General features: G+C 37.6%; 1 protein-coding gene and 1 long non-coding RNA gene across 4 annotated transcripts in view; one reads left to right on the top strand and one right to left on the bottom strand.

Annotated features, from left to right (window-relative positions):
- The first annotated feature begins 2,139 nt into the window (after nt 1-2,139).
- Nucleotides 2,140-14,249, top strand: part of OTOGL (otogelin like) — a 130,181-nt gene continuing 118,071 nt past the window's right edge. Inside the window, exons 1-5 of one of the 2 annotated variants that reach the window (XM_049094370.1) lie at nt 2,140-2,305; nt 3,035-3,083; nt 7,574-7,640; nt 9,502-9,600; nt 11,234-11,388. In XM_049094370.1, the coding sequence (XP_048950327.1) occupies nt 2,250-2,305; nt 3,035-3,083; nt 7,574-7,640; nt 9,502-9,600; nt 11,234-11,388 (426 nt within the window). In that variant the 5' untranslated portion in view covers nt 2,140-2,249. The remainder of the gene's footprint in view (nt 2,306-3,034; nt 3,084-7,573; nt 7,641-9,501; nt 9,601-11,233; nt 11,389-14,249) is intronic. The other variant, XM_049094369.1, reaches the window with a different exon arrangement.
- LOC118350697 (uncharacterized) overlaps nt 6,729-14,249 on the bottom strand; it is a 41,587-nt gene continuing 34,066 nt past the window's right edge. The window contains exons 4-5 of one of the 2 annotated variants that reach the window (XR_004804971.2): nt 8,220-8,288; nt 6,729-7,284 (exon numbers count right to left, since the gene is read on the bottom strand). This is a non-coding gene — a long non-coding RNA (uncharacterized LOC118350697). The remainder of the gene's footprint in view (nt 7,285-8,219; nt 8,289-14,249) is intronic. The other variant, XR_004804972.2, reaches the window with a different exon arrangement.

A 14,249-nucleotide genomic window follows, 5' to 3' on the forward strand; every position in this document is an offset into this window, starting at 1 on the left:
GTGATTCCCATCTGAGTAGTCAGTTAATCGCTTCCAGAGCAGAATGCTCTTAGCGCTGGAGTAAGTCCTCCTTTGTTGTCTAATGAGGTACCCATCATGGAGGATGGAAGAATGGGCTGTGAAGGGACGGTCTTAGGGCTACACGCATGACTTTAATTTCTTTGTAAAGTCGGATATTAGAATATCATCTTTTTTTTTGGCTTATTTTCCACTTCTGTTGCAGAATGTTTAACAGAAAGATGTGTGGGCATGTGAGATGCCAGCTGAGGTTACACTGTAATGGGATTTGAGTGGAAAATATATGCACATAATTTTCATTTACTTTTAATTTCTAAAAAAGTTATGAGAACATCTAGGCATTCGAAAACTGATAGGATTTTATTTCACCTTTTTTTTCCCCAAAGGTCAGGTAATTATTTTATGAATAAAACACAGATAATATATCAACAATTAGGAATAATGGTTATCTTCTGTGACATCAGGAGATAACAATAGGCTTTTTGTTTTTTTGTTTTTGCTGCTGCTGTCTCTAGAAGTTGTAAAGGGCTAATATAGGATAAAAAGGCGTGTGATGTGCAGGAGTGGGGTAAGGTGTAACCAATACGGGCTTAGGTAAGCAGCTGCCATGCATCACTAATGAGAGACTCCGCTAAAGGGTTGGGGTTGCCTGCAAGCTCTAAAGCTTCAGATGCTGTATGTAGTTAGAAAGACAGGAATTTCTTTTTGAATTACTTTATTACAAAGTTATATTTACAAGAATTGGAGCACTCTACAAATACGGATACTTCTACGATGCCATCATAGTAAAGGCCAACAATTTGGTTGCATTTCAGGGAGAAAAGCTCCACTGAAATGAACATTGTGAGGAAACTCAATTTAATGATACCTTGGAGTATACTCTTGCTTCATATACTGTTTTCTTTACAAGGTAAGAACTTACGTGAAATTTTACCTGATTTTATTGTGTCTTAATTTCTCTTGCAAGTACAATGAACAGTTTTCCCTTGTACTGGAAATTACTTTGAAGTCATTGGAATGGATATATACTAAATGACACCCAGACCGTCTTTCTGAAAATTCTTAGTAATATAGATAATTTGGGACTTTTCATCTTTTGACTCTTTCCTTCAAATGTTAAAATTAGGCTTTTCTCATGATAAGCAAGTATACTGGAAGAAACTCTGATTTTATTTTTTTCTTTTCTAAAAGATGATTTAAAATAGCTGTCTGTATAACTTAAACATTTGAAATTTTATAATTAGAGAGAAATCAAGTCCTTAACCTTTCATCATACCATCAACCCGAAGAATGGCAAAAAGTTGTTTTTAAGAAGGACTTTATCATTTAGGGCTAATAATTGATTTTTTATTATTTTTATGGTGATTTTATTTATAAATTAATGTTTATAAAATATTTTCAGGAGGAGAGCATTTATTTACCTTCACTTGTTAGTTTTTAATCCCTGAAAAGAGCTGTATATTTTGGGATTTGTAGGGGAAGTGAGAGGATCTACTGAAATGTAAGACTAGAAAGATCATGGACCCTGTCTTCCAATCCTTGGAGTAACTGAAGTTCCAAGGAGAAAATGACATAGAGCATTGAGAGCTGGAGGGTATTTAAAGATGCACTTGCCCAATACCATCATTTTTTAATGTTTTTGCTAGCTTGCCTAAGCTTGGCATTTACTAAGTGGTAGGACCAAGACTAAAACTTGGATCTCTGACTCCAATTCTAGCGCTCGTTCCTCTGTATTATGTCTCCATGAATCTAGGTACACTGTTCCTTCTATCCAGATTAAAATTCCCCCTCATGTCTCACAGGGAATTTGCTGCTTGAAATCCACTAGAAAATGCAAATTAACTCATAGAATTCAGTCTAAGATTTAGAATTTAAGTTAAAATGATCCATTATAATAACCAGAACATGGGACCAAGAAAATTGTATAATTTTTTCCCCATTCTTATCTTTATATATTTATCTCTGGCAGGATATATTTGTGCGTCATCCATCTCGACAAAAGTATCAAAGTGAGTATTTTTTGCTCTTTCTGTCCTCTAAAACATAGTTAATGGGAATGAGCATAGCTCAGCAGATAAATGTATCTGCTTTTGAAAAAAACCATTAAATATTTTACAATATAAGGGCATGAGATGTAGTTCTTTAAAAAACAGTTCCATGAATTAAAAATTATCAGCCATTCGTTTTCCTATTTGTGAAGAAAAAGTCTTTCTTTTCATTTTAATTATAAGATGGGTTCTTGGTGGTGTCCACTGACTGTAGATACTAAGGAGATGTTCCTTCAAAGGTTTATTTATTTATTTATTTATTTATTTATTTATTTATTTATTTATTGTTATTTTTTGTTATTTTTTTACTTCAAAGGTTTATAAAGAGGTTATGTGGGGTAATTTCTCCTTTTATATTGTTATTATTAATATACATTGTTGATTATATATGTGCTGTATCTTAACATAGAGTAAAACAATTTCTAATGATAAAAACAACAAAATTGTTCCAGCAGGAAAATCATTTTTTGGACTAACCCGATCTGGTTAATGAAAAGCAGAATTGTATTCATCATTTGATTTTGATAAATCAGTTTGATGTCTTATTCCCATTAACGTTAATCTATGCTTTATGATGTGGAAAGAGAGAACTATTATGTTTGGAGAAAGTGAATACTTACCTCACCAGTTTTATGAAGTCGTGTGGAGAAAAATATTGTGTGTGTCAGTACTACAATATTACACGATTTTGTTTATTTCTCTATTTTGAAGTTCCTTCCTAAAATTCAGTTTACATCAGAGATTGGAGAGATCTGGGGACACTCTTGGATTTTGTAAAATGAGACAGCACCACCACCTAAATCTAACCCCTCCAAGAGGGGAGGGGGACTTTTTAATGTTAAACCAAGAAAGACCTCTTTGATAAAGTGATGGAAATCAGGAGGAAAACATCAGCTCTCTCCTGGGAAAGGCTTGTTCAGGTTGCTTAGGGGCCTTTGACTATACAAGTTCTTTTTGTTTTCTTCCAGAAACGGGCTTAATGAAAATCGACAGAAAAGAGCTCTTTTAGCAGCCCAGGTAGGTTGTGCCTCAGATGGAGAGAGGCAGAGAAATAATCCATTCTGCTTGGGGACTCTGCTGTCACTTCAACAATGAGACCTTTGTGAAGGGGAATAAAATGCTAAAAACAAGACAGGAAGGAGATAGAGGCAAAGTAACTTTTCTACTGCCTTTCTGCAATCCTCAAATTCATGCTTAGTTCACATTTACTTGTTCGGTCAAGTGCTTTTTTGCTCTTCACCTCAGATACCTAGCGATCGGCTCACAGCATGTGTGGGAGGTTTAATCTCATCTACTTGCCAGAAATTTTTTAATTGGTTTAAAAATTCAGCATGATATCAGAGCAATGACAGTTGGACAAATACAAGTCAAAGGGGGCAGAGAAAGGTATACATGATCTGAGTATCATGGCATCAAAAGGGCATCAGAGGTGTTCTGACAGCTTTTATAGTGTCTGACAAATCTCAGTGACAGACACTTCTGGAAAGGTAACCTTCATTTTTGGAGGGGCGTGTAGCCCTGAATCTGAGAAGGCCCTCCTGCCTAGGTCCCCTTATATAAAGGATGTTGGATGATATAATTGCAATATTTTCAAACTACAATTGGAATGTTCAAGGAAATGAGTTTAAAAAATATTTCTCTGTAAAAGATAGTTGGGGAAGTAGAGAATCCTAACTTAAAGGCATTTATGGGAAAGTAACTTGATTTGTGTATTTATATAGCAAATGGCTTATGTATTCAAGGAGGCCTTTGTCAAATCCTGAATTGCAATAAATTCTGCTAGTATTTTCTGGTAAATGCCTGAATTTGTATATTTTTGGTGTTAATTAAAGAGAACTGAAAATGGATCTGATAATTTAAAGGATGGAACTAATTTATTCTTATTCAAAATAGAAATCTTTTTTTTTTTTTTTTTGGTACTGAAATGGGCAAAAGATTGTCTAGAAAGGAAACACTTTTTTCCCTTAAAAATGGTGTTTTGTGTACTTAAGTATTTATGTATCATGTGAAGTGGTTAAAATGATTTTTCTCTGAGAAATTTAACTAAATATTTGTCAGTTGACCATATTAACCACAAATAGACATCAGCATGACTCAGGAGAAAATCCAATTTTGGAAAAAAAATGCATTTTGGTTAATCCACTAGTGTCAAAAATCTGTGAAATACACCCCTAAGTGATCACATAAAGATCCGTGGATGAGGTTATACTGTTTTCCATTTAGATATTCCTAGAATTTGTATAATTTACCCCAAAGGAGTTACCTTTGTTTAGCTAAGTGAGGGACATGCTTACCTTCTCGTGACTTCTCTTTTAGAGAGAATGGAGAGCAGGCCATCTGCACCTGCTCTATTTCCTGCAGCTAGTGAACGTGCATCACAATTATTTAACATCTGAACAGGTTTTAAAAGAAGAAATGCTGAAGAAGGGCAGTGAGATCATAATCACAGTCGCACTGCTTAGGATTGAAATTTCATCTGTCCTGAGGGCATTCTTGTCCACTGATTCACAACTCCTGCTCTAGGAAGACGGAGGGAGCCCTGATGTATAGATATCTGTGCAAGTTAGGATTCAGAACTATGTTGGCAAAGATGAACAATGAGCAAAGAAAGGATAGACACGGACTTCTGTCAATGGTATATTTGTAGGCTGCAGTGATTTCTCATCTAAAGACTGCCTCTCTGTGCTTCCCACCCTCCTGTGGAGATGTTATCAGCAAGGAGAAAGAATGGGCTGTCATCTTTTATCAGTGATGTGGATGTGTGCACCCAGTGCCTGGAATTCTTTTGCATTTGTGTTACATTGCAAAATTTTTCTCCTGAAAGCGAGTACGGAGACAGAGACTTAGGTGCAGCCAATTTATTTGGGAAGTGGGCAAATGAGAGAGAAGTGAGTCCAGAAAGGAAGCAAATCTAAGAGTATGTTAAGGAGGGGCTTCTGGGGCTGAGTGTTGGTGGGGGGCCCCTGAGGAGCTGCATAGAATGAGTCGCAGCATTGTTTCTCCACGGGATGGGGGAAGCTGGGGTATTTATCTACTGATTCCCATCTCTCATTGATTGAGGGTGGCCTCTGGGGAGCCTTATAGCCCTGGGAAGGCATTTTCTGTGGTCTCTCCTGCTTGGATTCTGCTCTGAGACAGAGACAAGGAAGCCAGGGCTTGGAGTTGAAGTGTCTCCATGGGCACAGAAACCCAGATGCAGGTGGGCTGAGAGGATGTGGAGGGAGATTCAACAGAATCTTTTATAGTCATGGTTCTAAACAGACTTGGCAGGCAGATCATTCCCATTTGAATAATGCCTATTTTCAGTTCAGCTGGTGTTTTTTGATGACATATAAGAACTGCACTAGAGACATAACATGAGTAGCAGTGCTTATTGTCTAGATACTCAAAGCCTAGTGAAGGAAGACCTGTAAAGAGGTCATTTCTGTGTTACTTGTTCATTGAATCTAAGACCCCATCAATTATTTGCCATTATTTATATGAATTAAAAATAAAAGTGCTCCCAATTATACATATAATGCCGTTATATGTATATGCCATTCTGCATTCAGGTTGGTTAGAAAAGTAAAAGCTATGTATGTGCCTTGTCTTAGCATTGGTCAAATGTAGTATGATGCATGGACCTTGTGGTAAATAGGATGCTGAGGTAACTAGGATGCTCTGTGACCAGGAGGCTGGTGTGCTAAGCACCTGAATTTCGATGGAGGTGTAGCCTGAATCGGGTAAGAGGATATGGAGCAAAACAATGATATATTCTAGAGTTGGTCTATTCTTGTCTGACATATTCGGTTTTTGCCTAATAATAAAAATAGGTAACATGTTTGCAACCCTTGTTATGTGCCCAGCACTACTCTTGGTGCTTTACTTACCCCATTTCATTGAATACAATTCTACTCTTATTCTACTTGATAGATTGGGAAACTGGGGCTGAGCAGATTACATCATTTGTTCAAGGTTACTAAGCCCATATGAGGCAGAGTGAAGCCACAATATATTTTTAGTGAGCATCAGAGAGAAGTCACTGGAGCTGAAGTCACTCCAGTGCTTAGGAATATTAGTAGCTGTGCTAGAGGTAGACAGTTGGAAACGCTATGGCTACAGAGATGATAAGATTTGTTGTCTTGGGGGAATCAAAGTCATAGCTTGTTGTGATTTTAACTTAATTTGAAGACAGGTGCAAAGGCAAAAAGGGGAGACTGAGCAGTGAGGATAGAACCTGGGAGGAACGAGAACTGGAAACAGTGAAGTTGGAGCCGTAGTGCTGAGCAAGGAGTTCAGGAAGGAGTGTTGAAGTGTGAAGGAGAGTGTGGGAGTCTCTTCCCTGACCTGGGGCAGATGTGGCTCTTAAAAGAATAAATACTTCGCTGGAAAATGGCAAAAGAAAACTCAGTGTGTAGGAAGGAGACCAGGATCTGTTGAGGTAGGACTTTGACCCGAAATCACATTCCTTGTCCCCCCTTTCTCCTTGCCCTTTTCAATTTTTCTAAGAACGTCGGTATTCAATTTGACAATTATGTGGCAGATCTTGGGAGTGTGTGAACATAAGAATGCTTTTTGGAAAGGTCATTGCTTCACACCATACACTGAATTGTCACCGAGTTTGAATAAAAATATTTAATTGATTAGATTTAGTAATCCACAATTACTTGCTAGTAAGCTCTCTTGACCTCCAGAAATCTTAAGGTTTATCTGGGTTGCTTAGATTAACATAAATCTCTTTATTGCTGATCCTCTATGTGGGAGTCACTTCACTAGAAATTTTACATACATCACTTTAATTTATTGTCATAACCGCACCATTAAGTAGGTACCATCATTCCATTTTACACACAAGTAAAAGAAGGCTCTAAGAGGTTAGGAAGCTTTTTTTTTTTCTTTTCTTTTTAAGAGGTTAGGAAACTTGCCTAAGAGTATGTGATGTTCGAATCAGGACTCTAATCCAGGTCTGACTGGTTCCATAATTCATACTCTTAACCGTTACCCTAAAGTGGTGGGGCGTCTATAAAAAGGTATATTTGAATGTTCTATGAACTTTAAAGTGTCAGTTCTTTGGAGACTGAGGGCAACACACGCACACTGCAGCAGCAGAAGCTTCTGTGGATGGTGTCTTCACAGATGGCTCGGCAGGCCATGTGGACATCCCTGTCTGCTGGTCCATTGGCCCCGTGCATTTTCTCCAGACCCTTCCGCACTTGAAATATTCAGAGAAGAGCATCTTCTGTAGGCAGAGCAGACAGTGCAAAGATTAGACTTTACCCAGGCTCTTTTTCAGGGAGGACAGAGGGGCAGGGGAAGAACCGAGCTCAGGGAAATTAAAGACTCATCAAAGCCAGGTAAGAGGCAAGACCAAACCAGGTCAGAGGGCTTCACTGAGATTGCCTCCATAAGCCCAGGACACAGAGTCAGCACTTTATAATTTCTGCATCTGTAACTATTTCCCAGACTTCCTGTTTGACTTGAATTTGAATAATTTAACCGTCATGAATTTTTATTTCTGTCTTTCAAAGTTGGAAGCAACGTCTCCAAGATATTTCTTCCATGAAGCTATTAACTGGGGTGAAAGCAAAATAAAAGGTGGGTGTCACACCTTCATTTTTGGATTTGCTTTCTTAAAAGTCTCCTTTCAGAGATATATTGAATTAACTATTCCCACTTAATGCATAGAGAAAACTGAGCCAGGATGGTAATAATAGTAATAGTATTACTATTAGTAGTAATAGTAATAATAGTAATATTATTTCTAATATAGCTTCCTGACCAGTAATAACTACATAGACAGGAAGAAATATCACTGGGTATCAGACAACTTTGTTCTGAATCATTTACTGGCTCCTTGATTCCTTGGCCTCCTTATTTTTGCTTACCCCTCTCCCATTTTCATTAAGCAGAATGCTGATGAGAGTTTGAAATTTAATTCAAGTTTTTCATTTTACTTAAGAGAAGAGCAATTCCTGGCTAGTTTTGGTTTGATGCTTGTTTCCAGGAGAATAAACTGGGCTGTAAATAAATTTTTGAACGGGATCCATGTGTCTAGATGTTGAGAAATGTATTTATTTATTAGCTATTTATATTAAAAACATAAGATTGTGATCTAATATAAAATTTAAAGGGGAAAAAACTGCATTTAAATTTGTGAAAAACATAATTTCTTACCTGTGTTGATGATCAAAATGGAAACAGCTCAATCTTCTTCAGTTAAGAGGTACTTAGAGAGTTGTAGGTCTTTAAATGTAAAGAGACATTTTAGATCAATGGACCTTACAGGAAAAAGGACAATGGGATTTCCTATTCTTGACTTGGGCAGAATTGTGGATAAATCATCGCAGTTAGTTAACTGCCTTCCATGACCTTAACATAGTCCAGAAAGGTACTACTTTATGGTGACTCAGAGATGTGTTCTCTTGATGTGTTCCTTAAATTCTTCCTGCTTGAAATTTGCCAATTGCTCCTTGTCCTCTCTCCTTATTACAGGAAAAATTTTCACTGTGATTCATTTGCATTTTTCAGACTCACTCAGAATCTCATAGTTTCTTGCTTCCTCTTTTCAACAGAATCCTTTGGGGAAATTTTTCTTTTGGTGATGGCCTGTCATGACTTTGGTTTATACCCCATTAAAATTAAGTATGGGTCAAAAAGAATGTATTATTTGTAAATGAGCCTGAGGATTAATTAGTACACACACTTTGAATGAAATGGTTAATTATCCTTCTCAAAAGTGAGAGTTTCCTTTTTTTTTTTTTTTTGAGAGTTTCCTTTTGAGGGTTTTTTTTTTTAAAGATTTATTTATTTATTTATTTATTTATTTATTTATTTATTTATGATAGAGAGAGAGAGAGAGAGAGGCAGAGACACAGGCAGAGGGAGAAAGAAGCAGGCTCCATGCAGGTACCCCTATGGGGACTCGATCCCGGGACCCCGGGATCACACCTGAGCCAAAGACAGATGTTCAAGCACTGAGCCACCCAGGCGTCCCCCCTTTTGAGTTTTTTAATATTTTGCCTGATTCCTCGAGCTAATGATGGCTGCTCTTCTTTAATACAATACTCGTTCCTGGAGATAGAGCCCTTTGGACGTGCAACTGGGGCCAAACTCCATCAACGGAATCTTCTGCAGCTTGTGTATTTCTGGTTCTCATCATCTGGGACAAGGATTCCTTACATGGGAACTTGACCTTTCGATTGCTTGATGGAAGCTAACCTTTGCTCTCAGGGTAGTTTGAGATGTGAAAGCCTGTCTTTCTTGTTTCACAGCACACATAATGAAATGAACTAGATAGAGACTTGACGGGCTTAATTCTTTAGCTCATCAAGGCAAAAAGCCCAGGGTTCTGTTTGAATTAATAATGGTTACAGCTAGTCCAAGCTAAATCCTGACATATTATGTTTATAAGAACTGATGCACGCCAGAAGATAACTCATTTTTTTTGGTCCTTCAGGTTCTTGTCCTCATGAATGCCTTAACGGGGCTTTCTGTTCTAAGACTGGTACATGTGACTGTCAAATATTTCAGGCACTTGGGACACGGTGCCAGATTGGTAAGTTTCAGGGCCACTTGAGAGAATTATAAGTCAAGGAGCACTTAAAGGTGCAATTTGCTCTATCGGTGTTCATGTGCTGCGAGTTGTGGCAATCGTGTTAGGTGTTAACTAGTCTACATAATTCACTCGTATAAATTAGAAACAGTGTAAAAGAAAATACATATGTCCACTTTCTCACTGATCTCTACCATTTTCTCAAGTATTTTTTCCACTTCAAGGATGGAGGATATTAGTCCATTAAACCAGGTTCTTATTCGTTTCTTCTTCTTCTTCTTCTTCTTCTTCTTCTTCTTCTTCTTCTTCTTCTTCTTCTTCTTCTTCTTCTTCTTCTTTTTTTCTTTATAGATTAGATTTGTTATTTAGAGCCACTCATTCTTTTTGATTTCGAATTACTTGGCCATTATGTCCATAAAATAGAAACAGTTTTGAGAGCTCTTCGAAGGCAGAGGGTTCTCTAAAAATATTTTTATCCACAGTGTGTCTAGGATAGGCTCCCACATCAATAATGACAAATGCTAATTTGTTGAATAAATATATTTATGGAGTCTCTACTAAATGTCCGGTCCGGCTCTGGGGATACGATAGCGAATAATATAGACGTGTTTCTGCCCTCCTGGAGGTTATGGTCTAGAGGAAGGGACCAATGTACAAGGGGTACACATTAATTATACTTGTACCACATGCTATAAAGTACAAGATTCTCGAAAAATCTGCGAGGGAGGTAAAGGCATCCTGTCAGAGAAGACTGGATAATGAACTCTGTGTTTTATCCTGAAAAGGTCAAAGTTGGTCAAGGCTAATAAATTTAGGTAAAATTGCAAAGAAAAGACACAATGATTGTGTCTTATCTCCATGTTTCCTATAGCATGTATTAAAATGCTTTACATTGAGTGCTCAGTAGAGGTTTGCATATTGATTTGCATATTACTCTAAAGGGAAGGGTCTAGAAAATCAAAATAGAATAGAGGGTTCTCCATAAGAGAAGGGATGTAGTCATGGAGACAATAGGAGATGAAGTCATATAATTTAAGATGAATATTGCTTGAAATTTGGCCAGTTTAAGGCTATGAATTCCTAAATTCCAGCATACTTTGGATGACTAATGCTCCCCGTCCCGAGGTCTCAGACATCATATAAACATGCTCTTTCTGTTGTCAGTGGTTATTTTTCTCCGTGGACACTATTAAGATATTTTTGAAAGAAGTACAAAGTCTGGAGCACTCTAATGCTTCCTATGCAAATTTTTAGGACACTCAGTAGTGACATTTCTTTCTTTTCTGAGCCATTGTGTTTGTTTTGTCACTATTACCTTCTTTTACTGTGTCATTTTCCCTACTCTTCTCTTCTTTCAGTCTTTCTTTGGAAGCAAAAACTAAGGAAGTTTCAAACATAAAACCTTTCTTCGAAACAACCTGGAGACCATATTACCATATTTTCCTTTAGGAGAGCTTAATAGTTTTGAGGGCAACTCATAATTTTGTGTTGGTTATTTCTTTCTGTGATATTGACCACTAAAGTAGAAAGTATTTACTTTAATGAAAATTAGAATCACTTACCATAACTGAACCTTGCCAGAAACAGGGTATAATTTCTTTTATTCTACTAAATATGATCCTATTTTTTTTTTCAGTGCCAAACATGGGCAATGGCAGAGATGGGATTTGCAAAACCTGGGGACAGTACCACTTTGAAACTTTTGATGGCATTTACTATTATTTCCCAGGAAACTGTTCTTACATTTTTGCAAAGGACTGTGGTAATTTGGAGCCTCGATACACCGTATGGGTAGGTGATCCCAGGGTATAATTAACATAAAGATTTTTTTCCTGACAAAGTCTCTATTTTTATTTTTTTAAGATTTTATTTATTTATTCCTGAGACACAGGGAGAGAGAGAGAGAGAGAGAGAGAGAGGCAGAGACACAGGCAGAGGGAGAAGCAGGCTCCATGCAGGGAGCCCGATGTGGGACTCCATCCCGGGACTCCAGGATCAGGCCCTGGGCCGAAGGCAGGCGCTAAACCACTGAGCCACCCAGGCTGCCCCAAAGTCTCTATTTTTAAAGGACTGGACAAATGATGGAAAATACACTATAATCATATCACGAATACTCAGGACTCTGACTGGGGAAGGAGAAGGATTGGTTCTTAATGGGATATACACAATTTGTAACTAAACTGAGTATATTCCAATGGGATGGAGCCTTGGACTGAGAGAGGAAGGGTTTGAATCCATGTGGGAGAGAGTTAGAGGCAATGCAGGATGTCTATATCAACTCCAGGTGGTATCCCCATTCTTTAGATTTAATCAAACATTTTAAGAGGGAGTGGGTTCGGGCACTAACCAAATTACTCCTACATATTTCCTTCCTGACACTACCACTGTGATGTACCCCTGGGTTAATTTTTTTGGAGGCCCCCTTTAGTGTAAATCAGGAGACAGAGCACAGAAGCATGGGCCAGAGGACACAGAGACAGGCAGCTAGTTACTAGGTCGGTCCATACTATATACTTGAGCTCAGAGAGTTAGTGCTTAGTTGAATTCTCTATTTGGAAGAATTCTTAAGAGACAGCTCAAAATGCAAGCTGCAGTGACTAGTGACTCTAGTGGCAGTAAAAAAGTCAGGGACCTCTTTCCCTGTCTCACTACCTTCCCCTGACTTTTCTCAGCTATCTCAAAGCCTAGTCAGGAAACTGCTGTGCTGTGCTGTTCAGAAGCTAAAACCCTCCATAGGTGTCATTTGCTTGAACCTCTGTTTCCTTTTCCCCTTTCTACCTTACATTGGAGTTGCCTAAATTCTCCTTTCCTAGGTGGTGCAAATATTAAAAAGTAGGCCTTGAAGCTTTTAAGAGCAACAAAAGACTTGTGACCCAGAAAGGAAATGAGGCCTATTGAAAGTTAACTTATGGGGCATAAGGATAAAAAGTTCTGTGTCTCTCTAGAAGTTAGTGGCACGCAGCTTCAGTATTTACCGGGCTCTTGTTTCCAATCACTTATTGTCTGTCTCGCTGGGTTTATCACTGTAACACCTTCTAACACCTTCTGACTCCCTCATTGAAATGTTCGTGTCCAGGGTCTCACCCTTTTGAAGAATAAAGTGTCAACTAGATAATCTATCCCTTGATAATAGCACACAATGCTGAACTGTGCTCCCAGAGTTAATTTTGTTTCTACCTGGCTCTGTTTTGGCTGCTGGAATCTTCTTTCTAGGCAACAAATCCAACTGCTTTATTTTTTTTCTTTATTTTTTTTATATAAATTTATTTTTTATTGGTGTTCAATTTGCCAACAATCCATCTGCTTTAAATGTCATCTTTCCCCTGATTATAGAAGTAGTCTCTTTTCTTTCTTTCTCTTTCTCTTTCTCTTTCTTTTCTTTTCTTTTCTTTTCTTTTCTTTTCTTTTCTTTTCTTTTCTCTTTTCTTTTCTTTTCTTTTTTCTTTTCTTTCTAGGAGATTATAGAAGTAGTCCCTTTTCTTTCTCTTTTCTTTTCTTTTTTCTTTTCTTTTCTATGATTATAGAAGTAGTCCCTTTTCTTTCTTTCTTCTTTCTTTCTTTCTTTCTTTCTTTCTTTCTTTCTTTCTTTCTCTTCTTTTCTTTTTTCTTTTCTTTCTTTTCTTTTCTTTTCTCCTTTCTAGGAGATTTTAAAAATTTATTTGAGAGATAGATAGAGAGAGAGAACATGAGTGAGAGATGGGCATTGAGAGATGGAGAGGCAGGCTCCCTGCTGAGCAGGGAGCCCAACTTGGGGCTCAATCCCAGGACCCCAGGATCATGACCTGAGCTGAAGGCAGACCTTAATGGACTGAGCCACCCAGGTGCCCTGAAGTAGTTCACTTTTCTTATAGAAAATTTGAAAACTTCAGAGAAGTCTAAAAAAATAATGTTAGAATTGCTGCTGTATAGACTTCTATATACACCACATCTTCTTTATCCATTCTTCAGTCGATGGAATTTGGGCTATTTCTATAGTTTGGCTATTGTTAATAATTGTGGGGAGATGTGCCCCTTTGAATCTGTATTTTTTTTATCCTTTGGGTAAATACCTAGTAGTGCAATTGCTGGGTGGTATTTTTTAACTTCATTTTTAACTTTTTGAGGAACCTCTGTACTGTTTTCCAGAATATTAGTGAGCCATCAAAAATAATGAAATCTTGCCATTTGCAACAACATGGATGGAGCTAGAGTGTATCATGTTAAGCAAATTAAGTCAACCAGAGAAAGACAAATACCACATGGTTTCACTCATTTGTGGAATTTAAGAAGCAAACAGATGAACATATGGGAAGAGGGAAAAAAAAGAGAGGGAAGCAAACCATGAGAAACTCTTAAGGGTAGAGAACAAACTGAGAGTTGATGGATGGGGTGTCAGGGATGGGCTAGCTGGGTGATGGGTATTAAGCAGGCACTCTAGATGATGGGCACTGGGCGTTATATATAAGTGATGAATCACTAAATTCTACTCCTGAAACCAATGTTACACTATATGTTAACTAACTAGAATTTAAATAAAAAATTGAAAGAGTTAACCGCTGCTGAGTTCTTCTACTCTTTTTGCCTCTGAATTTTAAACACATTTATAATCTTGAAATCATACTATGTATAATTTTCTGTGGTGATTTTCACCTGGTAGTTATGTCAAGAACTTA

The sequence above is a fragment of the Canis lupus genome, chromosome 15, assembly GCF_003254725.2.
Source record: "Canis lupus dingo isolate Sandy chromosome 15, ASM325472v2, whole genome shotgun sequence".
Lineage (NCBI taxonomy): Eukaryota > Metazoa > Chordata > Mammalia > Carnivora > Canidae > Canis > Canis lupus.